The sequence below is a fragment of the Aphelocoma coerulescens genome, chromosome 14, assembly GCF_041296385.1.
Source record: "Aphelocoma coerulescens isolate FSJ_1873_10779 chromosome 14, UR_Acoe_1.0, whole genome shotgun sequence".
In the NCBI taxonomy this organism is placed as follows: Eukaryota; Metazoa; Chordata; class Aves; order Passeriformes; family Corvidae; genus Aphelocoma; species Aphelocoma coerulescens.
Genome location: NC_091028.1, coordinates 2,229,398 through 2,250,550, shown reverse-complemented (window position 1 = coordinate 2,250,550; position 21,153 = coordinate 2,229,398). Strand labels below are relative to the sequence as shown.

The following is a 21,153-nucleotide window of genomic DNA, read 5'->3' as shown; positions in this document are numbered from 1 at the left end:
GGATGCCCTGCTGGGCCTGCACACCTGGGCACAGGTGCTCCTCTGACCACCCCTCTGTGCCAGGGAGCCCACAGAGCACCAGGGAAGGGCTTTCCTCTGCCACAGTGTTCCCTCTTTGGAGGCTTTAGGAGCAGGAAGTGGCCACAGTGAGCTGTAGGTAGTCTGGTGGCCTATCAGGGATGTGGGGTTGTGGTCACTACTCTTGACCAAAGGTCAGTTTGGACCTTCAGGGACTGGGTCTGAGTTGGCATTAAGCTGGCATGGCCGTTGTAGTTGCTGGCTACAGCGGGCAGGGAGGCAGGCAGGGAAGTGGGCACAGCTGCTGGCCAGCAGCCATGGACCAAGCACCAGCATCTGCCAGCCTGGTGGAGGGCTGCCAGGCCGGAGGGAGGGAGAGAAAGCAACACATTTGTGCCAAACTCAGGCTCTTGGAGAGTGGGGAGAAGGGGATGTGTTGGATCTGCATGCACCTGCTCGGACTGGCTATTGAGATGTTGATGTGCATCTGGGGTATGGCAGCTCTGTGACAGCAGGGAGTGGCTCAGGAATGGCAGCACGGAGTGGCCACACGTCCCTGTGTGCCCAGATCAGCTCTGTGGCCACAGGGAATGGCAGCACGGAGTGGCCACACGTCCCTGTGTGCCCAGATCAGCTCTGTGGCCAGGGGGAATGGCAGCACTGAATGGATGCTCATCCCTGGGTGCCCAGGTGCCAGCAGGTCCCCTTCAGGCGCAGCAGCCTGGGAGTGCAGAGTTGGCCTGTGGAGGGCCAGGCTGGACTGACGCAGGCTGCTGTGGGACAGCTGGTTCCAGGGATGCCAGGAACAGCAGCTCAGGGCTGTGGGGTGGGCGTGGACGGGTCCTGCCTGGTTGCAGCTGCAATCCCAAAGTGTGTTTGCTGATGTGCAGTGCTGGCAGGCCCCGAGGCACAGGCTCTGTGAGCTCGCCCAGCTCTGGCCTCACTGCCATCGATTCCTGCCATGGGCAGCGTCCCTGTGATGTGTCACAGCAGGGAGGTGGCCGGTGTGGCAGGGCCCCCTCGGGGCACGGGCTGGGTCCTGCCTGCCCTGGTGACTCGGTGTGTTTTGGCAGGACCAGGACGGAGCCCTGTCACACACAGAGCTGCAGAACTTCTTCAGCGTGTTCCCCTGCGTGCCCTGGGGCCCCGAGCTCTACAACACGGTATGCACCACTGATAAAGGCCTGCTTTCCCTGCATGGATTCCTCTGCCAGTGGACGTAAGCTCAGTCCCTCTCCCTGGCCCTTGGTCACATCACTGAGCCCTTGCTGACCCTCCTGGCGTGCTCTGTCTCTCCAGGCTCATGGCTTACCTGGATGTGCGGCGCTGCCTGGAGTGCCTGGGCTACCTGGGCTACCCCATCCTCTCGGAGCAGGACTCCCAGACCCAAGCCCTCACAGGTACAGCCATGCCCTCCCCTTCTGTCTCAGCTGGGGTCTCTCCTGGCTCTCACCCACCCTCTTTCCTGCCAGTGACCCGGGAGAAGAGGATTGACCTGGAGAAAGGGCAGACCCAGAGGAACGTGTTCCTGTGCAAGGTGCTGGGAGCGCGGGGCGCAGGCAAGTCCGCCTTCCTGCAGGCCTTCCTCGGCAGGAGCCTGGCGGTGAGTGGCTGCTCCCTGGCCGGCCACGCTCCCAGGGCGGAGCAGGAGGCACAGCCGGGGGTCCTGGAGCGATCTGTCCCTCCCTGGCACCTTCCTGCCCATGGCCAGGCCCCCCTGTGTGATGCTCTCCCTGCCTGTGCTTCACACCCCCTCCGTGCTGGTGGCTTTGGTGTCCCTAATCCTGGCTGAGGCAGTGGGCCTGCTCCCTCTGCTTGTCCCAAGGGTCTGGAGGGGCTGTGCCTTTCCCAGTCTGACCACGGTGATGCTGCCTTCCCCTGCCTATTAGGAGCAGCCCCACATCTCATGACAGGCCCTGGCTGCCCTTCCGGTGGCTGTCAGGCCGCAGGGGCTCAGGGTGGTGTGAGACACTGTCCCTCCCCCAGCACTGCTCGTGTCTCCGCTGCCTGAGACCGTGTTTTCCTTGGTGACAGGCCCAGAGGGAGAACCCAGGACAGCCATCCCTCTACACCATCAACACAGTGCAGGTCAATGGCCAGGAGAAGTACCTCATAGTAAGTGTGGGAGAGCAGGGAATCGTGCCGTGTCTGGCCTTAGCAGGGCCGGGCTGTGTCCCCATGTCCCGGCACACGGGGCTGGGCTGTGGCTGTGCTGGCACGGTCCATGTGCCGCTGTGAGGAGCAGCTGACCCCCTGGGACACTGCTGTGGCACACACCGTGTCCCCTCTGCTCCAGCTGAACGAGGTCAGCGCTGACACGACGTTCACGAAGCCGTCGGACGCAGCCTGCGACGTCGCCTGCTTCATCTACAGCCTGAGCGACCCCAAATCCTTCAGCTACTGTGCCAGCATCTATAAGGTAGCTGGCAGCGACCCTGGGGGATTTCACAGGGGTCCTGGGGGACCACAGGGGTCCTGTTTGACTTCACCAAGGGCATGGGGGACATCAGCCTTTGTGGCAGCCCCGCACTCCCAGGGGTTGGTCTGTAACCCTCGCTGGGGTTTCTCTGTCTCTGCAGCAGCACTACCTGGACAGCCAGATCCCCTGTGTGTTCGTGGCCTCCAAGACAGACCTTCCAGAAGCCAGCCAGCAGCCAGGGCTCTTCCCAGCTGAGTTCTGCTACAAGCACTGCCTCCCTCCACCCTTCCTCTTCTCCTGCCACAGCCAGGGACCGCCCAGCACCGCTGTCTACACCAAACTGGCCACTGCTGCCACCTTCCCGTTAGTATCCTTCCCCTGGAGGGGCTCTGCTGGGGGCACAGCCTGGGGAGGGGGCTGTGTCCCACCCCTGCCTCTGCCACATTGCTTTTGCTTTGGTTTCTCTGCAGCTTTTGGTGTCATCAAGTGATTTCTGGTGTCATCTAGGGCATGCAGTGGCAGTACAAGGGGGGATGGCCTTAAGCTGAGGGAGGACGGGATTAGATGGGATACTGGGAAGGAATTGTTTCCCCGTGAGGGTGAGGAGGCCCTGGCACAGGGTGCCCAGAGCAGCTGTGGCTGCCCCTGGATCCCTGGCAGTATCCAAGGCCAGGCTGGACAGGGCTTGGAGCCACCTGGGCAAGTGGAAGGTGTCCCTGCCCATGGCAGGGGATGGGATGGGATGAGATGAGCTGGAAGGTTCCATTCCACCCAAACCATTCCAGGATTCTGTGATCTGCTTATACAAATAATTGAAACAGAAAAGCCACTTCTTCCTCTAATTACAGAGGGGGGAGGTTTTCTCCTGCCTGTGTGTGTGTGTGTGTGTCTCTGGCAGATTGAGTAGATAGATCCTGCCACAGGAGTGTTTATTTTTGAAGCCTCAGATAAAAAACGCTGAAGAGGAGTAGCCAGCTTAGTTTGCCAAGGCCCTTGGGGGGGGGGTGGCAGCTATTTTCTCCTGATGAGATGGATCAGACTGAAAAAGAGGTCAGTGAAGCGAGACCTCTGTCACCCGGCCTCCTTTTGGGAGGAGCTGCACCCCAGAGGGGCTGAGGGTAGGGTAGGACAGCACCAGGCTGGCCGTGCGAGGTGAGGGGGGCTGTGGGAAGGGAGGAGATCCCTGTGAGTGGAATCGCTCTGCTCCGGGGCTGGGAAGGGCGAGCACAGCTCCAAGGGCCGAGCCCTCGGGGGGAGAACGTGTGGGAGCCTTGGAAGGCAGGATGGGATTACTAGTGAGTAGTTTTCCCTCCAGCTTCTTTTCAATAAACAACTTTATTTTTAGAGCTGACGCTTTTTTTTTCTTTTTCCCCTCCCCTCTGCAGTATTAAAATTTAAATATTCTTAATATATCTTAGGGTATGTGGTATAAATAAATAACAGCGTAATGGAGGGCCGGGGATTGGCTGTGCTCCCCCGATGTAGTGGGGAATGAATTATGGATGGAGGGAGAGGGAGGAGAGGAGCAGTTAGTGCAGGACAGCACGTGTTTGGGAAGGGAATGTGTATGCTGGGGCAGCGCCGGGCCCTGTCCCTCGCTGCCCTTTGGTCCCTGTCACCGGTGTCCCCGTGGCATCCCGGCTCTCTGTGCACTGGCAGTTGGAAAGGCAGCCTGACCTAGAAAGGCAGATACCTGCCTAATTATTTAGGTGTTGGAGAGCTGTTTCCAGGGCAGGGGAGGGGACAGCCACATCCGTCCCACAGCCCTCCCTTGGCTTGATGGTGATGCCAGGTGACGAGCGCTCCGCTCGCAGGGACGGGGAATCTCTGGGAGCTTGGCCTTCAGCTGGGCTGTTCCCCCCGCTGCTGTGCTCGCCCCCTGCCTGGCACCCCCAGCCTCCCTCTGTGGGGTGGGAGCACTGGGACAGCCACACTCACCGGCCTCTCCTGTGTTTCCTTGCAGCCACCTGAACGCCGTGGAGCTGGGAGTCGCATCCTTCTGGCTGCGGGTGGCGCTGGGGGCGGCGGTGACGGCGCTGGTGGGCTTCACCCTGTACCGGCTGCTGGCCAAGAACAAATGAGAGCCGCTCTCCACCCTGTCCCCCCGTGACACCAGCTCCCCGTCCCCAGCGACGCCCCGGTGAGGGGCCCTGCCTCAAGCTGGCCCCTGGTAGGAAATCCTCCTTTGCCCCCCAGCCTGGATTGCAGGACCAGTGAAGCCGGACCTCCCAGCACCAGCAGGATCAGTCCCTGGCACCGGCCAGCCTCAGCCTGTGGCCTCCTGGCCCCCATGGCCACAAGGCAGGCAGCTCTGCCAGGAGGGCTCTGCCTCACCAGCAGCTGGAGGATCACTCTCATCTTTTATTCTGTTCAGTTTTTTTAACGCTTGTTTTTAAGCTCAAACATGAGTGTTTCGGTGTCTGTTGGACTGGGCACATCCCCTCCCTGGAGGGCTGTGCTGGTGCCCTCAGTTCTGGAGGGGGCAACGCTCCCGGAGCTTCTGGGAGCTCCAGCAGCAGCTGAGCTGTCAAATGAGCTCATGGCTCCAGCTCCCTGGGGCACATCTCCATCTCCTGTCCCGGTTTCCCTCAGCCAGCACTGGGAAAGGCAGCCGGGGAGAGAGGCCCAGGCACTTACACCCCCCAGCCACAGTGTTTTGGGGTCAGGCCTGGCCCTTCTTGCTGGGACACAGTAGCTGCTGTCCTGGGCTGAGGGGGGACGGTGATAACCAAGGTTTGTCCTGAGCTCCCTTGTCTTGTTCCTACACAAAATTCTTGTGAGTCCTGCAGGTGCCGAGCTCTGGATCCATCTGCCCTCCTTTCCTGCCACCTGTGTGGCCTGTCCGCTCCCCACCCCTGGCCACCAGTATTCGTGGCCACCAGTATTTGCAGGGCTCTGGGAGCCCTGGTAAGGACTGGGTGGATGTTGGATGTCCACTGTGTGCCCAGTCCTTCCCTGGCAGTGCCATCACTGAGCTGGCACCACGCTGTGCCCGAGTCCCCGTGTCCTGCTGTCCCCTCTGTGGGGCCCTGTCCAGAGTGTGAGGCTCTGGGCATTGCATCTCCTGGTACCACTGGAAGCTCCGTGCTGCCCCATCTCCTGTCCCCTGCCCACACCCGAGCTGGTGTCAGCTGCTGGGACTGACTTAGCACCCGTTCGGGGCCACAGCCCCACAGCATCCCTGTCTGCAAGTCCCAAAGAGCAAGGCCAGCACCCATCCCTGGGTTCCCGTGCTCCCAGGCACAGCCTGGATCAGCCCCTGGCTGGTGCCACCAGCCTGGCCTTCCCCAGCATGCTCAGGGTCGGTCTCTTTGCAGGCAGCTGCGGGGGCAGCTCCCAGGTGGCACCTGGAGCTGCTTTTTCTGTGTTTTGTCTATTTAAATGTTTTATCGTGGCCTGGAGCCAGCAAGGGGGGTTGAGAAATCGCTGGGCAGCCCCAGTGTCTCTCCCTGGGACAGTGCCAGGGTGGTGTCCCCATCCCGCTGTCCCCAGCACTGGCCAGCCGGGGGTCCCTGCCCGTGCTGGAGCTGCTCTGGCAGTCGGGCACCCACTCACTGCTGGCCTCTGGTCCCTGGCACTGCCAGGGCCACCCCCTCGTGTTTCGTGTCCCCTCTGTGCCCACCGTGCGTGGCTCTGCCAGCCGGGCCCGTGCCTGGTGTCTCCCTGCTCCACGTCTGCTGGAGCCGTAATGTTTTAGGTTTGTTCTCTACAGCAAAATAAATTTTTACACACCTTGCGCTTGCACAGCGTGTCCTGTGTCACCTGGGGAGCAGGACCCTGGTCCGTGCCCGGGCTGCACCAAGCCTGGGGCCTCTGTGCGCTGCGGCCACCCCGAGGGCCTGGGCTGCGCCGTTTGAGGGATTTAGGGCAGGAGCTGAAGCCTGGTGTGGTGGGAAAACGCTTGGAGCTGGCCAGGGCTCCTTGGTGCTTGGGGACACGGGTCCTTGAGCAACAAGTGCCAGGCAGGGGGGAGAGACAGGGAAGAGGTGGTGGATCCCGTGGTTCTCTGCCCGAGATCCGTGGGAAGCAGGAGGCTTTGGCTGCCCTGGGAGCTGTGGATGTCTGTGCCCATCCCCGTGTGGGGTTTGGAGCTCCCCACTTCCCTGCAGCCACTTTCCCCCCATGCCCGCAGCTCCCAGGGCTGTGCCACCTCCCATCCGTGCTCCTGTTTTCCCGTGGCAGCTTTTCCCTCAGCTATTTCTGTCACTGCAGCCTCAGCCACGGGCGCTGGGCACAGGGAATGTGGGCGCAGCTCGAGGATTTTCCAGAGCCTCTGCACTGAGGCTGGATGGGGTCAGATTGCTCCCACATGTGAGGGGATCGCTCTGGGCTGTGGGGTGGGAGAGGAGACCCTTCCCACAGGGCCAGCCGGGGGACAGGGATGGTGGGGACACAGCCGTGCTGCCACACCGAGCAGAGGAGGAGATTCCAAGGCGGACGGGACACGCGGTGCTCCCTGGTGACTCCAAACCAGGCTGGATCCCATGGGAGCCGCGGGCCCACGTGCCCCGGTGTGTATTAATAGCGCTGGTGTGCGGAGCCACGGACGCTGTGCTGGGACAGACGTGGGCGTGGGGCAGGGGACACGTGTGGCAGGGCCATGGGACCCCAGCCACGGCCACACACAGTGCCCAGGGAAGGAGCCTGGCAGGGCTGGGAAGCCCAGAGCTCCCTGGGCCCCCACAGTGGGGCTGAGCCGTGGCTCCAGGAAGTGAGGATGGCACCAGGGATGGGTCCTGGGGACACCCCTGCCCTGCCTGGGGCTCCAGGGGAGTCTGGCCTGGGTGACACTGGGCATATCACATAAAGGTGCCAGTTCGAGGGACCCTGGGGCAGGGGACAGCAGTGAAGGCTCTGTGTCCCCTGTGCCATGGGGAATGTACCTGGACTGTGCTGGTCTGTAGGTGCAGGGTCAGCATGGAGGGAGTGTTTGCAGTCCCCTGTGCCGGATTCAGCTGCTGCCTGGTGCTGGCATGCCCACATCCATTCTGGGATGCTGGAGTCCATACTGGGATAATGGTGTCCATACTGGGGTGCAGGTACTGTACCAGGATATGGATTTCTGTAGCAGGGTGTGCAGGTGCAAAACCGTGTACCAGGATGTGGGTACTTGTACTGGAATACGTGTACCTGTATTGGGATGCAGCACTGGGAATGGAATACAAGTTCCCATTCCAAGACGCAGATCCTGTCCTGGGATTCAGGGATCACACCAGGACGTGAGTACCAGTGCTGGGACATGGCTAGCAGGATGCAGGTACCCACACCAGGATGCACGGAACTGTTCTGGGATGCAGGCACTGGGCCAGGATGTGAGTACCAGTACTGGGATGTGGGTACCAACACTGGGATGTAGATACCACACCGGGATGCCAGGATATGGTTACCATATTGGGATGTGGGTACCGGTATTGGGATGCCCACAGCTGGACCGGAATGCAGGTTCCCATACCAGGATGCAGGTTCCCATACTGGGATGCCCGCAGCCATACTGGGATGCAGATACCTGTACCGGGATGCAGGTTCCCATACCGGGATGCCCGCAGCCGTACTGGGATGCAGATACCTGTACCGGGATGCAGGTTCCCATACCGGGATGCAGATACCTGTACCGGGATGCAGGTTCCCATACCGGGATGCCCGCAGCCATACCGGGATGCCGGCACCATCCCGTGCTGCGCGCGCTGGGTGCCGGCTCCCTGCCCGTGCCCCGGGCCGTGTCCCGGTGCTGCCGGCGGGGCGGGGCGGGGCGGGGCGGGGCGGGTCCCGGTTCCCCGCGCGGCGGCGGCGGCGGGGGGGTGCGGGGAGGGGGGGGCGCTGCGCCGCGCGCTGCGGCGGGGGCGGCTCCGCTCGGCTCCGCTCCCGCCCCCGCCGCCGCCGTCGCCCCGCTGCCATCGGCGGCTCCCGGCGCCGCCGCTCGCCGCTCGCTCCCGGGCCCGCCGCAACGCGGGGCTGGCGGGGAGAGCCGCCCCCGCCGCCGCCCCCGCCGCCCGCGCCGCTCCCCTGCCCGGCTCGCCGGCCCCGGGCGCGGGGGAGCGGCGGAGCCCTCCTCCCGCCGGGTGCATGGACAGGAGCTCCCTGCTGCAGCTCATCCAGGAGCAGGTGAGGCCGCCCGGGGGGCACCGGGCACCGGGCTGCGCTCGGGGGGGGCCGCCGGACACCGGCCATCGCTACCGGGGGGGGGGGGGGGATGCTCGCACGCACCGGGCACGGCTGGCGCGCAGCGGGCAGCGCTGCCCACCCAGGGCGGCCACCGCGGCCGTGCCACCCCCCGCCAGCGTCCCTCGGTGCCCCCCATCACCGCCCTGGGGGACCCGCCCCCCCCTCGTGCCGCTGAGAACGCGCGACTCATCTCACTTGTGGCCTCTCCCTCCACCAGCGCCGGGTCGGATCCTGCCCGATGCGCCCTCAAGGACGAGGGGTGCTGGGCACCGGGCCCCAGCGCCGCCGGTGGGGTCTGGGCGCCGGATGGAGCCCCGGGGGTGCCGTGGGCTCGGTCCCGCCGGCGGAGCGGGGGGCTGCACCCACCCCCGTGACCTGATTGCGGGATGAGGCCGTGGAGCACCAGCGCTGCGTGGGGCTCTGCTCGCGGCACGATGGGGGCTCGAGGGGTTTCCACCCGCTGCCCCCCGACCCCCACCTGCCCCCCTTGAGCTCCACCGCTCGTCCCTCCATCCCCGCCCAGCCCTGGCCCAGCTGGCGGCTCTCCCCTGGGCATGGGGAGGAAATTTCTTGGGGGCCAGGAAAATTAACTGTTCCCCGCTCGCCCCCCTCTGTTTCCATGACCTTGGCTGAGTCCCCCAGCCCGGGAGCTGCGGTGCTGTCCCCCACGCCACCCCACCCTCGGGCACAGGGACTCCATGTGAACCAGAGCTGCTCGGGAATGAGCAGCATCTTCCCCGGGAGCGAGCAGTGCTGGGAGGGCTGGGGGCTGGGGATTGTCCCCTCCAGGGGGGTGGTAGGGGACCAGCGAGGTTGGGATGGGGGTAGATGCACCCCAAAAGCAGAGAGGGGCTCCCTGGCTGCTGACAGGGCTCTTGGCGCTCTTGGGGCCAGTGGCTCAGCATGTGCCAACTTGGGGACAGCGTGTGCCAGGTCCCGGCGTGACACACACACACATGGAGCCTGTGGGGTGACGGGTGTGGGGCAGGGGGACGGGTGACACCAAGGTGCTCCCGCTCCCCATGGCTGGGGCTGCTCCCATGGGCTGGCGGCTGCTGAGAGAGTGCAAGCGGTGCCTGTACCCTGCACCCTTCATCCCATCCTTCATCCCGCACCCTGCACCCTTCATCCCATCCTTCATCCCACACCCTGCACCCCGCATCCCACTCTGCGCCCCGCTCCGGGCAGCCAAAGCCCCTTGGGAAAGAGGCAGCGGCTGTTTCCTGCCGGGGAACAGGGAGGGACAGGCTGCCCCCCCGGGTGGGGATACGATCCCATGTCCCAAGCACTCCCTTTCCTGCCCATCCCACGAAGGTGAGGTTCCTCTACTTCATTTCCTTCCCTGCAGAAGCAAGGAGAATACCCCACAGTATTTCGGGGTGATTGCAGGGGCTCTCCCCATCTCCACCCTCCTTGTGCCATCCTGACCTCCCGGTCCCCATGAGCGGTCCCATGTCGGGTGCCCCATGGCGCTGGGTGCCCCGTGGTGCGGGGTGCCCCGTGGTGCGCTGTGCCTGGAGGGCTCAGGGTGCCCAGCAAGCTCTGGAAGCCCCGGGGATGGCACTGGGAGCCCCGGGGATGGCACAGGGTGCCCAGGCACAGGGCGCGGTGGATCCCAGCGGCCGGCGGCAAGGGCGGCGGGAGGAGCGGGAGGAGGAGGAGGAGGAGGAGGAGAGGCGGAGGAGGAGGAGGCTGGTGCCAGGGCTGCGCGTGTGTTTAGCTTGGTGGCTTCCTGGCTGGCAGGCTGCTGGCGGCGAGAAATAACTGAGTGGGAGAGTGTTGACTGCGCCGCGGGGAGACGGGGACACGGGCATGGCACGGGGCACCCGCGTGGCACAGGGCACCTCACGGGGCACGATCCGGGGCCGCTGCAGGCTGTGGTGTCCCTCGCAGAGGCAGGGACAGGTGTCACGGAGCCAGGCTTGAGGCACCAGGAGGTGTCCCCAGCCGACCAGGGAGCCGCGGCCCCGGCGTCCCGCTGATGCTCCGTGCCGTGCCCCGCAGCTCGACCCCGAAAACACCGGCTTCATCGGCGTGGAGACGTTCGCCAGCCTGGTGCACAGCCATGAGCTGCCCCTGGACCCCGCCAAGCTGGACATGCTGGTGGCCCTGGCACAGGGCAACGACGAGGGGCAGGTCTGCTATCAGGAGCTGGTAGACCTGGTCAGTGCCGGGCGGCCGCAGGGACGGGGTGGGTGCCAGCCCGGGGTGGGCACCGGGCACCTCCCTGTGCCCCTGGGGAGGGGGGCAGACACCGGCGGTCCCCAGGGGCTCCCCTGGCATGGGATGGCGGCGTGGCCTCGGGACGGCTCGTCCGGGCTGTGGCACGAGGGGGTGGCTGGGCAGGGGGTGGCCCCAAGCCGTGCGTCCCGAGCTGCCCCCGCCGCCCCCGCGGGCACGGCCTCTCTCCGCAGATCAGCAGCAAGCGCTCGAGCAGCTTCAAGCGCGCCATCGCCAACGGGCAGCGGGCGCTGCCCCGCGACGTCCTGCTGGACGAGACCGGCCTCGGCATCTACAAACGCTTCGTCCGCTACGTGGCCTACGAGATCCTGCCCTGCGAGATGGACCGGCGCTGGTACTTCTACCAGCACCGCACCTGCCCGCCGCCCGTCTTCATGGCAGCCGTCACCCTCACCCAGGTACGGGGCACAGGAGGGCGGTGCCCAGGCGGGTCCTGGCTGGAGGGTCCCGGACGCCTTGGCGGGGATCAGACTCGGGGTGGACAGGACGGGTGAGCCTGGTTGTGATCTCCTGGTGCACACAGTGGGGCTCAGATCTGGGGTGAAGGGTTGGGTGCCCCCCGTTGTGATGTCCTGGTGTCCATGGCTGGGCTGAGACCCAGGATAGAGGGGATGGGTGAGCCCAGTTGTGAGGTCCTGGTGTCCAAAGAGGGGCTCAGATCTGGGCTGAAGGGATGGAGGACCCTGTTTGTGATGTCCTTGTGCCCACATGTGGGACTCCGACCCAGGGCAGCGGGGATGGGTGGCCCCAGCTGTGATGTTCCAGTGCCCGTGCAGAGGCTCAGACTGGGGTAAAAGGGACGAGTGACCCCAGCTGTGACACCCTGGTGCCCTTGTGGGGCTCAGATCTGGGGTGAAGGGGGGTGACAGCCATGGGGTTTGTCACAGATCATCGTGTTCCTGTGCTACGGGGCGCGGCTGAACAAGTGGGTGCTGCAGACCTACCACCCCGAGTACATGAAGAGCCCCCTGGTCTATCACCCCGGGCACCGCGCCCGCGCCTGGCGCTTCCTCACCTACATGTTCATGCACGTGGGGTAGGTCCTGATGGGGGGAGGACACCGGGAACACCCCGGGGGCTGCCCAGGCTGAGCCAGCACCTGTCCCCTCCTGTGCCTGGGCAGGTTGGAGCAGCTGGGGTTCAACGCCCTCCTGCAGCTGATGATCGGGGTGCCCCTGGAGATGGTGCACGGCATCCTGCGCATCAGCTTCCTCTACCTGGCCGGGGTCCTGGCAGGTGGGTGCTCCCCTGGAGGAGGGGACTGTCCCCATCCCCCCATCGGTCCCTGTCACCAGGGCAGGGCACGGGGAGGGGCACGCCAGGTCTGATGGGGATGCTGGGCTCTGCTGGGTACCATCCTGCAGCGCCAGCATCGCTTGGCCGGGGGCTGGGGGGCAACGCAGGCTGTAATTAATTAATGTAGACAGTAATTAATTAATGTTGTGGGGGTGATAACCCATGCTGAGCCCCGTCTGTGCCCCCAGGCTCCCTCACCGTCTCCATCACGGACATGAGGGCCCCCCTGGTCGGGGGCTCGGGGGGGGTCTACGCCCTCTGCTCTGCTCACCTCGCCAATGTCGTCATGGTCAGTGAGGGGATAAGGGGACACTGTGGGGGGACAGGGGGTGGATGGCTTTGTAGGGTGGGCAGCAGGGTGTGGTATTGGGTGGGGGATGCCATGGGGTGACAGCGGGGGTGGGAGCTGTCCTTAGGTTGGGCAAGGTGGTGGGAGATTAGCGGGGGATGCCATGGGCTGTGATGGCACTGTGGGGTGGGCAGCACGGTGTGACATGGGTGGGGGATGCTTTGGGGTAGCATTAGGGGTGGCACCGTCACAGGGGGACCACCTTGGGTGGCATCATGGGCTGGGTGTGCGTGGGGAGGAGCGGGGACCTGAGGGGGCTCCATGGGGCACTCCGGGGGCTCTGGCAGCAGCCCCTCCTCGGTGCTGGGGCATCGCTGGTGCCAGCCCGTCATCCATCCGTCCATCCGTCCATCCATCCATCCGTCCGTCCGTCCGTCCACCCACCCACCTTCCCGCAGAACTGGGCCGGGATGCGCTGTCCCTACAAGCTGCTGCGGATGGTGCTGGCGCTGGTGTGCAGTGAGTACTCGCCCCCAGACCCCACCCCGGGCGTGAGGGGCCCCGGCGCGGGCTCAGCCCCTCCGGCCCTGTCCCGCAGTGAGCTCCGAGGTCGGTCGCGCCGTCTGGCTCCGCTTCTCGCCGCCGCTGCCGGCCTCGGGCCCCCAGCCCAGCTTCATGGCGCACCTGGCGGGGGCCATCGTGGGCATCAGCATGGGGCTGACCATCCTGCGCAGCTACGAGGAGAGCCTGCAGGACCAGTGCGGCTGGTGGGTGCTGCTGCTGTCCTACGGCACCTTCCTGCTCTTCGCCGTCTTCTGGAACATCTTCGCCTACGACCTGCTGGGGGCACAGATCCCCCCCCCGCCATAGCCCACCCCCCGCCCCGACCCTGTGGTTGGTTTGTTTTCCAAGCCCGGTGGAGGGGCTGGGGGGGGTCCCCGCGCGTGACATGGGGACAGGCCACCCCCGCCCGCCTGCCCCCTCGGTGCTAGAGAACGCGCCGCCCCCCGCCCCGGGCTGCGCCCCCCCCGAATGTCCCCTGCCGCCCCCCCCCCGCTGTAGCCCCGTCCCCAAAGGATGCTTCAGCCCTGCCCCGGCATCGCCAACCCCCCGGGGTGCCCGCAGGGCTCGGGATGTGCCCCTCGGGAAGGAGCCGAATGAGGGGGACCCCCCCCCGCTGGCTCCTGTAACCCCTTTCCAGGGTGGGGGCCGCTTCGTTGCCCCCCAGGACCTGCACTTTCACACGGAGGACTGGTGCCAAAATAGGAGCGATTTATTTTTCTATGCCAAAATAAAAATATACATAAAAGAAAGAGGAATAATAATAATAAAAAAAAGAAGGATATGGGGAGAGCCCAGCAGGAATCAGCTGAGACCGGCACAAGTCATTTCGGCGGTGCCCTCGGCGGCACAGCCCCCCCCTCCCCGCGCCCCGGCCCCCCCGCTTTGCTGCCCGCCGCCCTCCCGGGGCAGGGGGCTCGCCTCGGGATGGGGGCGCGGGGGGGGTCCCCGCTCTAATCCCCCCCCAGACCTTTTTGGAGTATAAATAAATATTTTGCACACTGCGCGGGCTCGTGTCTCTATCGCGGGAGGGGGTTTTGGGGGTGCCCCCCATCCCTGCTGGGCTCCGGGGCTGGCTGGCCTGGGGGGGGGCGGGAGGGGTCACAGCTGGGGCCGGGACTTACTGGAGCAGAAAACTCCGGGATAAGTGAAGCGGCACCCGGCTGAGCCCCGCGGGGCTGGCAGCAAAGCGGGGGGGACATGGGTGCGGGGGGGGTCGGCAGCACGGCAGGGCACTGAGACCACCCCCCGCCCCCTCCAGCCCCGCCTGCTGCAGCGCACGCACCGCCGGCTCCAGGCATCCGAACCCCGCACCCCCGGCACCCCCAACCCTCTATTCAGTCCCACCCCCCATTGAGCCCCCAGCCCCCCATCAGCGCCACGTCCTCCCCTCCCTGGACTCTCAGGCCGCCAGCACCCCGCTACACCCCAATCTCCTCCCTCCAGGCCCCCCGTCCATCCTTCCGCACCTTCCTGCCCGCCCTGCTCCCATCAAACCCCACCCCCACCCCTCCCCCCTCGGCCCCACCCCTCCCTGCGCTGCCCCCGCCCCTCCCAGCCCCCACCCCAATCCCTCCGTCCATCATCCCCAGACCCCACCCAGGCCACGCCCACCACGCCCCCATCGCGGACCTCGCCCACCCCGTCCCTCAGTAGCCCCGCCCCTTTCCCGCGCTCCCGGTCAGGCCCCGCCCCAGCCCGGTCTCTCTCCGCCCCAGCCCGGTCAGGCCCCGCCCCAGCCCGGTCTCTCTCCGCCCCAGCCCGGTCAGGCCCCGCCCCAGCCCGGTCTCTCTCCGCCCCAGCCCCGTCTCTCTCCGCCCCAGCCCGGTCTCTCTCCGCCCCAGCCCGGTCAGGCCCCGCCCCAGCCCCGTCTCTCTCCGCCCCAGCCCGGTCTCTCTCCGCCCCAGCCCCGTCTCTCTCCGCCCCAGCCCGGTCTCTCTCCGCCCCGTTCCCGGCCGGCCCCGCCCCCTCGGTGGCCCCGCCCCGCCCCGCCCCGGAAGCGGCGCTGTCGCAGTGCGCGGCCGGAGCGGAGGAGCCGGAGCGCCGGGGGCCGCCCGAGCCAGCGGAGCCGCGGCCCCAGGGCCGGCCCGGGCCGCGCCATGAAGGGCAAGGAGGAGCGCGAGGGCGGCGCGGCGGGGCCCGGCGCGGCGGGGCCGGGCGCGGGGGGCGCGGGCGGCGGCAGCCCCGAGAAGAGCCACAGCGCGCAGGAGCACAAGGAGCAGGGGAACCGGCTCTTCGGCGGCCGCAAGTACCCCGAGGCCGCCGCCTGCTACGGCCGCGCCATCGTGAGTCCCAGCAGCGCCCCCGGCCCGCGCGGGACCGGCCCCCGGGACGGGAGCAGCGGGGAGGGGACACCCGCACCCCCGGCCCCAGGGGCCTGGCCTGGGTAACCCCGGGACGGGACACGCCAAGCTCCCCCTCGGCCTCGATGACCCCAGGCTGGGAGCTCCCTTGGCCTGGACAGCCTCCCGGACCTGGCCGTGCTAAGCCTGGGATGGGATCCCCAGGGATGGGACACCCCCAGCCTGGACATCTCCCTGGGCCTGGCCTGGATACCGCCAGGGTGGAACCTCCCTGAGGTTCTTCCTCAGGGCCTGGCCAAGATGCCATCCCGTGAGATGGGACCCTTTTAATCTGGACACTGTTCCCTCACTGGGCCTGGCCCTTCTGGGGGGGGGGGAGGGGGGCTGGACACACGTCTGGGCCTGATTCCCCCTCCTGGGCCTGGACTCCCACCCCCAGGCCTGGCTAGGCACCGCCCTGGCCTTCTCTGGACTTGGACACCCCCAGCCCATCCTGTCCCCCACCCAGCTCCAGGCTGGACTGCCCTACACCCACCCCCAGAGTGCCCTCATCCTGAGCCTGTTTCTCCTAAACCCAGCCCTGTCCCTAGGCTGTGCTGGGTAGGACAGACCCACCCCGGGACAGTCAGGGTGCCAGGGGTGCCAGTCCCCTCTGTGGGCAGGGACACAGGCTGCCCTATGGGGACTGGCCCCAGTGTGTCCCCAATCCATCCCAGCACCTCCCCACGGGGTGCACGCCTCCGCTGGCACTCCTGGCTCTCCCTGCCCAGGGTGACAGCGCTGCGCCGCTGGCTCACCGAGTCACCCGGCTGCCACCCGGCTGCCAGCGTGTCCTGGCGCTGCCGCCGCCGCCAACATGGGCCTGTCCCCGCAGAACCGGAACCCCTTGGTGGCCGTGTACTACACCAACCGGGCCCTGTGCTACCTGAAGATGCAGCAGCACGACAAGGCCCTGGCCGACTGCAAGCGGGCGCTGGAGCTGGACGGGCAGTCGGTGAAGGCTCACTTCTTCCTGGGCCAGTGCCAGATGGAGATGGAAAACTACGACGAGGCCATCGCCAACCTGCAGAGAGGTGAGCGGGCACGCTGCCACCGTGCCCTGCTCCTGTCTGCTGGGAAGGGGCCAGGGGTGGTGACAGGGATGCTGCCACTGGCTCTGAGTGCCCTTTCTCTCCTCAGCCTACAACCTCGCCAAGGAACAGCGGCTGAATTTTGGGGATGACATCCCCAGCGCGCTGCGTATCGCCAAGAAGAAACGCTGGAACAGCATCGAGGAGAAGCGGATCAACCAGGAGAACGAGCTGCACTCCCACCTGACCAAGCTGATCATGGCGGAGAAGGAGAGGTAACGAGGCACCTGGAAAGGCTTTTGTAGTGCCACCAGGCTGTCACAGCTCTGTGTGAGGTGCCTCTGCAGAGCCCTGCAGCAGGGAAGGGAGTGGCAATGTTCCCCCATCCTCCTGATCTCCCACTCTGTCCTAGGGAGCTGGCGGAGTGCCGGAAGACTCAGCAGGAGGAAAACACGGACGAGAGCCGGAGCCGTGTTCAGCTGGCCAGCATCGAGGCCAAACACGTGAGTGGGGGGCTGGGGGCTTCCTCATCCCATCCTCATCCCATCCTCCTGCTCTGCTGCAGCCAGGGAAGCTGCAGGCCTGCAGCTGTGCAGATGAAAGCTGGGAAACTTTGGGACACAGCACAGCTTAGCCTTCATTCTATGGCTCGAGCCAGCATTGCAGGGCTGCTCTGTCCCTCCATGACGGCTTCCCCTGCTCGGTCACCTCTCGTCTCAGCCTGGCAGCAGTGACGCCTGTTGTGCCTGTTGTTCCCTGAGGGAACACGAGTGGCTCTCGGCCACATGTGGGTCTGGGTGCTGGGGACTAATCCCAGATAAAAATAGCCCCACAGAGGAAGGTTATTTTTAAGCTGGATCACCCCTACCAGGTTCAGCCAGAAGCTGCACAGGCAGAGGGGCCAGCGAGGGCCTGCCACAGCACCCATGGGTGGGAGGCTTTGGGGCTCTCCCTGGGAACCTGCAGCCCCTGCACACCAGGGACACCTTGTCCTCAAGGACTTCTCTTTTAGGACAAATACCTGGCAGACATGGATGAGCTCTTCTCCCAAGTGGATGAGAAGAGGAAGGTGAGTGTGGCCCAAGCTGTGCTCCTGTTAACTTGCTGTGTGCCCTGCTCCCTGCTCTGAGCCAGCACCACCTCCCAGCCCACTTCCCTGACCCGGCTGTGCCTCTCTCGAGCCAGAAGCGGGACATCCCTGACTACCTGTGTGGGAAGATCAGTTTTGAGCTGATGAGAGAGCCTTGCATCACGCCCAGCGGCATCACCTACGACAGGAAAGACATTGAGGAGCATCTCCAGGTACTGCCAGGCCAGGGGCAGGGGTGCTTCCCAGGACCTTGCCCAAAGTCCTCTCCTGCCTGGGTGGGATCTCTTTGCTCAGCTCAGGGCTCCGGAGGCTCCTTGGGTTTGGTCCCGGTTACCTGCCCGGGCAGCTCCCTGCGGAGCAGGTGCTGCCAGGCCCTGCCCAAAGCGGAGGCGGCTCTTGGCAGGGGTCTTGCACCTTGACCTGCCCTCATCCTGCTGGGAGGCACCTCCGAGGGGGCTCTCCCTCTTCCCACGGGCAGGTGCCCGGGTGCCGGAGCAGATGCCACGCGGCGCTGGCCTCACAGCCACCTGCGCCTCAGGGCTGAGCGCGGGCACGTGGAGTAACCGGTTCCCCTCCGCCTCCTCCCCTGCAGCGTGTGGGTCATTTTGACCCGGTGACGCGGAGTCCCCTGACCCAGGACCAGCTGATCCCCAACCTCGCCATGAAGGAGGTGATAGACGCGTTCATCTCGGAGAACGGCTGGGTGGAGGATTACTGAGGGGCCGGGGGCAGCGCTGCCCACCCGGGTGCCCTGGCACAGCTGGCTCTCCCTGGGCTGGCACCATGCCTTACTCGCTCTCCGGCTGTTCCCCCTCCGGCCCAGCCGCCCCAGGCCTGACGCCGGGCGAGGGCACGGCCCCATGTCCCCTTCCCGAGGAGCCGCAGCGGCGGGGCGGGCACCACGGCTCCCTGGCTCCCCTCTCCCGCTCCAAGACCTGCCTGGGGGTTGGAATGCTGGCTCCTCAGCAGTGGCCTCACCATCATGTCCATCACCCCCTCAGCCAGGGCAGCCACTGTCCCCAAAGAGCACGTCCTGCTCCAGGGATTGCCACAGGGAGCTTGCTGGGATGAGCACCTGGAGCCCCATCCTTCCCTGTGTTTATAGTTGTTTCTTCCTCCTTCCACTTCCTGCCTGGCCAGGGCTGGCTCCTCTTCCCAGTAAACAGCCACTTGCTGGGATGCCGACTCACCCTCTGGCTTTTCCTGGGAAACAACTGCCCTGGGCTGGGAGGGGCTGGTTCCCACCTTCCCTTCCCCACTGGGACTGTGGTTCCCTAAGAACAACCACCTGAGTTAAAGTTCTTGTTCCTTTTAATGAAAACCCTTAAAAACCCCACAAAAATAATGCAACAGATTTACATCCACCTGAGATTCCAGCGTTTCGGTCGGCTGACGGACTGCCTGGCTTTTGAGCGCCCTCTGGAAGTTTGCCAATGTCCATTAAAAAAAAAAAAATATATATATATAAAAAGAATAAAAAAAAATCAGCAATAAACATGGAAAAGGATCTGGAGTGGTTCACAGCAGCCATTTCTGGGGATATCCTGGCTTGGGAATTCGTGCCATCCCCTGGGGACCAGGTTTGCTCCGGGGATGTAGCAACACACACTTCAGTAGAACAGCTTTAATCCACGGGGAAGGGTAAAGACCAGTAAAAACCAGAACTTTCTCAGGCAGTTGGTCCCAATACCAGTTGCCTTTCCCTGAGGGTGGCGGGAGCTGGAGCTCCTGCCCTGGCTGGGATGATGGTGACGTGTCCTTGCCCCTCCCAGCCCTAGCCCAGGAAGGTGGAGATGAAGACACTGGTGTCCAGGTTGAGCGTGGCGTGCCACCAGCGGTCAGGGAAGTACAGGACCTGCAGGACACAGCAGTGGGGTCCCATGGCTCCAGCTGGGGTGCCTGGGGTCCCCTCCAGCCCCTGGACTCACCTCCCCAGGGCGCAGGGTGCACTCCAGCGGGCGCTGGGCTGGTGGCAGGGTGGGATACGTGTGCTGGAGCCAGGCCAGCGTCGTCTCGTTGGGGTGGAAGTGTGGGGTTTTATCGGGCGGGTACAGAAACCAGCGCTGGAAAACACCAGGGCCACATCCCCTCCCAATTCCCCTCCAGCCCCTCGGGCTCAGCCCCAGCGGGGCTTCCCCGTGGCCAGGGACACCTGTTCGGGGCTCGCTTCTGTCCCCACTCCCCAAATCCTTCCTCTAGGGCTCAGTTCTCACCTTCCTCCCGAAAATCACCTCGGAGAAACCAGGGCCATGCCAGTGGAAGGGAACACCAGAGCCTGAGCCTGCGGTGGGGGGGGGGGGGGGTTGGTGCTGGGGAGAGACCCAGGCCCGCCCCGATCCCCTCCTGCAGGTTCCCATCCCACACCCACCTGCGATCCCAAAGCTGTAGGCGGGGCTGGTGCCCGGGATGCGGAAGGGAGGGGGCACGTAGTGCTGGAAGAGGGGACCCCACTCGGTGAAGTTGTTGTCCCCGAAGAAGTAGAGGGTGTCTGGGGGGACACGGGAGGCTGAGCCCGGCAAGGAGAGGGGGCTGCGGGGGGCGGGACGGCGCTACCCACCGCTGCCCAGCCGGGCCGGGTCCTGCGGCTTCAGCAGATGCTCCACGTACTCCTGGAAGGGCACATCCACTGCGGGAACGGAGGGATGAGCCGGGAACGGAGGGATGAGACGGGGAACGGAGGGATGAGACGGGGGAACAGAGGAATGAGCCGGGAACGGAGGGATGAGACGGGGAACGGAGGGATGAGACGGGGGAACAGAGGGATGAGACGGGGAACGGAGGGATGAGACGGGAACGGAGGGATGAGACGGGGAACGGAGGGATGAGCGGGGGAAGCGGCACCCCCACGCCGGGCACGGCCCCGCGCTCACCTTTGCGGTACGAGTAGGTGTTGGCCGTGCTGAGCCGCACCGGGAAGGGCCCGAAGGCCGCCAGCAGCTTCTCCCGGGTGCAGAGGGCTCGGAACGCCTGGGGGATGGAGCGCAGGGGCCGGGTTGCTGCTGCCGTTCCCGAGGCACCGGGAGGTGTGTCCCACCCTCTGTCCCCTCCCGGCACTCACCGAATTGTCCGTGATCCCACCGAGGATCACCGGCCGGGAGAATGCGAACCTGTGGGGAGCATCCAGAGAGGTCCGGGACGGGCGGAGCACGGGGACCAGCCCCGACCCACACCGGGACACCGGGACTGGCTCCAAACCACCCCCGGGGCACCGGGATCGGTGTCATCCACCTTCCCCCAGCTTCTCCCCCGGGACCCTCAATCCCCCCCGGCCCTCTCCGTTAGCCCGCCCGGTGCACCGGGACTGTCCCCCGGCCCCCCGTCTCGGTTCCGCGGTGCAGGGTCCCCCGTACCGCTGCAGGAAGACGGAGTAGGTGAGGGAGGCGTCGGCTCGCTCCACGGTGCAGCGTGGCTCCTCCGGCACCGTGCCCGCCAGCCTGCAACGGGAGCCTGCGCTCGGCACGGGCACCAGGACCGGCACAGGGACAGGTCCCGGGGCAGCCCCCCGCCCTTACCAGCCGCCGTCCGGAGGGTCGGTGCAGCCGCCGGGCCGGACCCAGCCCAGCGGCAGCAGCAGCAGCAGCCGCGCCGCCGCCGCCATCGGGACCGGCGCCGGAGATGCCGGGAACTACGATTCCCGGCATACACCGCGACCACACGGTACACACAGCCATTGGCTCGGCGCGTCACTACGGGTCCCGGTAAGG

At 65.7% G+C, this 21,153-nt stretch overlaps 4 protein-coding genes across 8 annotated transcripts in view; 3 read left to right on the top strand and 1 right to left on the bottom strand.

The window, feature by feature from the left end:
• Positions 1-6,173, top strand: part of LOC138118700 (mitochondrial Rho GTPase 2) — a 44,765-nt gene extending 38,592 nt beyond the window's left edge. For all 3 annotated transcript variants that reach the window (XM_069029860.1, XM_069029859.1, XM_069029858.1), the window contains 7 exons: positions 1,092-1,237; positions 1,318-1,418; positions 1,491-1,621; positions 2,053-2,133; positions 2,315-2,437; positions 2,598-2,800; positions 4,401-6,173. In XM_069029860.1, the coding sequence (XP_068885961.1) occupies positions 1,092-1,237; positions 1,318-1,418; positions 1,491-1,621; positions 2,053-2,133; positions 2,315-2,437; positions 2,598-2,800; positions 4,401-4,518 (903 nt within the window). In that variant the 3' untranslated portion in view covers positions 4,519-6,173. The remainder of the gene's footprint in view (positions 1-1,091; positions 1,238-1,317; positions 1,419-1,490; positions 1,622-2,052; positions 2,134-2,314; positions 2,438-2,597; positions 2,801-4,400) is intronic.
• Positions 6,174-8,500: 2,327 nt separating this feature from the next.
• RHBDL1 (rhomboid like 1) lies at positions 8,501-13,295 on the top strand. 2 transcript variants are annotated; one of them, XM_069029868.1, is made up of 8 exons: positions 8,501-8,539; positions 10,604-10,762; positions 11,014-11,238; positions 11,728-11,876; positions 11,964-12,076; positions 12,325-12,425; positions 12,884-12,944; positions 13,024-13,295. In XM_069029868.1, exons 1-8 carry the CDS (start codon positions 8,501-8,503, stop codon positions 13,293-13,295), a joined length of 1,119 nt encoding a protein of 372 aa, XP_068885969.1. The 2 variants fall into 2 exon arrangements, with proteins under 2 accessions (XP_068885969.1, XP_068885970.1); XM_069029869.1 differs by lacking the exon at positions 11,014-11,238.
• Positions 13,296-14,992: 1,697 nt separating this feature from the next.
• On the top strand, positions 14,993-18,910 carry STUB1 (STIP1 homology and U-box containing protein 1). Its single transcript, XM_069029872.1, has 7 exons — positions 14,993-15,271; positions 16,164-16,362; positions 16,469-16,634; positions 16,772-16,862; positions 17,372-17,428; positions 17,545-17,661; positions 18,042-18,910. The coding sequence occupies exons 1-7, from the start codon at positions 15,086-15,088 to the stop codon at positions 18,165-18,167; spliced, it is 942 nt and encodes a 313-aa protein (XP_068885973.1). The 5' UTR covers positions 14,993-15,085; the 3' UTR covers positions 18,168-18,910.
• On the bottom strand, positions 18,743-21,080 carry JMJD8 (jumonji domain containing 8). Of its 2 annotated transcripts, XM_069029877.1 has the most exons (9): positions 20,962-21,080; positions 20,800-20,883; positions 20,508-20,556; positions 20,320-20,416; positions 20,007-20,075; positions 19,818-19,937; positions 19,663-19,730; positions 19,378-19,512; positions 18,743-19,304 (listed from the first exon to the last, which is right to left on the bottom strand). In XM_069029877.1, the coding sequence occupies exons 1-9, from the start codon at positions 21,045-21,047 to the stop codon at positions 19,224-19,226; spliced, it is 789 nt and encodes a 262-aa protein (XP_068885978.1). In that variant the 5' UTR covers positions 21,048-21,080; the 3' UTR covers positions 18,743-19,223. The 2 variants fall into 2 exon arrangements, with proteins under 2 accessions (XP_068885978.1, XP_068885979.1); XM_069029878.1 differs by lacking the exon at positions 20,800-20,883.
• Between the last annotated feature and the right edge of the window lie 73 nt (positions 21,081-21,153).

Bases quoted from the DNA above. Each gene is read 5' to 3' on its own strand.
- RHBDL1 (XM_069029868.1), top strand. From the start codon at position 8,501: ATGGACAGGAGCTCCCTGCTGCAGCTCATCCAGGAGCAG. The intron at 11,877-11,963 runs GTAGGTCCTGAT...GTGCCTGGGCAG, and splicing joins TACATGTTCATGCACGTGGG to GTTGGAGCAGCTGGGGTTCA. The intron at 12,945-13,023 runs GTGAGTACTCGC...CCTGTCCCGCAG, and splicing joins GGTGCTGGCGCTGGTGTGCA to TGAGCTCCGAGGTCGGTCGC.
- STUB1 (XM_069029872.1), top strand. From the start codon at position 15,086: ATGAAGGGCAAGGAGGAGCGCGAGGGCGGCGCGGCGGGGCCCGGCGCG. The intron at 16,363-16,468 runs GTGAGCGGGCAC...TTCTCTCCTCAG, and splicing joins CATCGCCAACCTGCAGAGAG to CCTACAACCTCGCCAAGGAA. The intron at 17,662-18,041 runs GTACTGCCAGGC...CCTCCCCTGCAG, and splicing joins ACATTGAGGAGCATCTCCAG to CGTGTGGGTCATTTTGACCC.
- JMJD8 (XM_069029877.1), bottom strand. From the start codon at position 21,047: ATGGCGGCGGCGGCGCGGCTGCTGCTGCTGCTGCCGCTGGGCTGGGTC. The intron at 20,417-20,507 runs GTGAGTGCCGGG...TCCATCCCCCAG, and splicing joins GTGGGATCACGGACAATTCG to GCGTTCCGAGCCCTCTGCAC. The intron at 19,731-19,817 runs GTGGGTGTGGGA...CCCCCACCGCAG, and splicing joins CTACAGCTTTGGGATCGCAG to GCTCAGGCTCTGGTGTTCCC.